Here is a 1,537-nt window from a genome sequence, read left to right on the forward strand (position 1 = left end):
CCCGCCGCCCCCCACGCACTCAGGGAGCTGGAGCTGCTGACGCTGGAGGAGTCGCTGCTGGGCGAGGGCGCCTCGCTGCTGGGGCTCTGGCGCAGGGAGCTGACGGGCTCGTCGCACCCGTTGAGGTTGCCGAAGGTGATGCGGGCGTTGAGGATGTGGAAGATGGGGATTTCTTCCAAAAAAAAAAAATAAATAAATAGATGGGGGGATAAAAAACGGGGCTGAGGCAGGTGCGGGGAGGAGCGGGCGGCAGCGCTCCCCGCTTCGGGGCCGGGGCCCGGCGCCCGCCCGCCCGCACCGATCTTGACGGGGAAGCCAGGCGGGAGGCGCAGCGTGATGAAGTCCCGCAGCTTGGCGAAGAGCGCGTTGCTTATGGCCATGAGGTCGATGATGGGGGCGACCTGCTCGCACAGCGACAGCGGGTGGTCCTCGCACAGCCACAGCTTCGCCTTGAACCTGCACGCGGACGAGGCGCCAGGCTGGGGGCGGCCACCGGCCCGCCACCCCCGGCCTCTCCCCGGGGAGGCTGCACCGGGGGGGGGGGGAGCACGCTGCCCTCCTGGACCCCCCACGCCGCCGCCGCGGTGGGCCACGAGCCCCGCTCGCCTCCTCACTTCTGCGTCTTGGTGGTGAGCTCCATGGGCCGCCCCATGTCCCTGTTGCCCAGCTCGAAGTTGGGGTTGAAGTACTCCTCGGGCGTGATGGCGGTGGGGTTGGCGTGGCTCAGCGTCTGCGTGATCAGCGTCTGCGGGGACACGGCGGCGCGGGTCGGCACGGGCACGGCTGCGGCTGCCGCAGCCCCACGTGTCCCCCGGCCGGCGCGCTCACCCCGTTGTTGGGCCCCACGTGCTGCTCGGCGATGCCCAGGAAGGACTGCAGCGGGGTCTTGCTGCCTGCGGGAGATGCGCATGAGCCGTGGAGCCGGCGCGGCCCCGGCACGGCCCCGGCACGGCCCCCGGCACGGCACGGCCCCACCTTTGCTCTTGCCCTTATGCTGGTCCGAGAGGTGCTCGGTCCGCGTCCGCGTGATCAGCTCCACGTTGGACGCGCCGTAGACCTGGGCGAGGAGCACCCATGCCAGAGAGCGCAATTTCCCCCAGCAAGCCCCCCGACGGTCCAAGCCCTGCCCACCGCCTGCCCCTCACCTTGGCCTCATACCCGTTCACCATCTCCGTCTTCTCGCTCCTCCAGCCCAGGATCCCGGACTTGTTCCTGGGGGCGGCACAAGGCAGCCATGAAGGGGGGGGGTCTCCCTCGGGCCGGGCAGCCCTGCCCGGGACACCCGCCCGGCGCCCGGCCCCCGCCGCGGGTCCCACCTCTCGAAGGCGATGTTCTTGGTGTCGAGCTGCGTGGTGACGACGGGCGCCGTGAGCCGCCCCATCACCTGCTCCTCGGTGGGCTGCACAGCAGCCAGCAGCACCTCCTGGTCGTGGCTGGCCAGGGCCAGCGTCTCSGAGTAAACCACCCGCCGGTCGTGGTCGATCTCCATCACCACCGCGCTGGTGTCTGCGGGGGCGGGCCCGGGTCAGGGCGCGCG

General features: G+C 71.2%; 1 protein-coding gene across 1 annotated transcript; it reads right to left on the minus strand.

Moving 5' to 3' along the window:
- Positions 1–8: 8 nt before the first annotated feature.
- On the minus strand, positions 9–1,506 carry LOC146600729 (ankyrin repeat domain-containing protein 13B-like; the record flags this gene model as incomplete). Its single annotated transcript, XM_085318832.1, has 7 exons — positions 9–172; positions 299–456; positions 615–745; positions 829–893; positions 976–1,057; positions 1,146–1,212; positions 1,317–1,506. Coding segments are annotated over 7 exons (857 nt in total), but the record flags the coding sequence as incomplete, so codon positions are not given.
- Between the last annotated feature and the right edge of the window lie 31 nt (positions 1,507–1,537).

The sequence above is a fragment of the Rhea americana genome, unplaced genomic scaffold, assembly GCF_003343005.1.
Source record: "Rhea americana isolate MKP2758 unplaced genomic scaffold, rheAme1 scaffold_1176, whole genome shotgun sequence".
NCBI lineage: Eukaryota > Metazoa > Chordata > Aves > Rheiformes > Rheidae > Rhea > Rhea americana.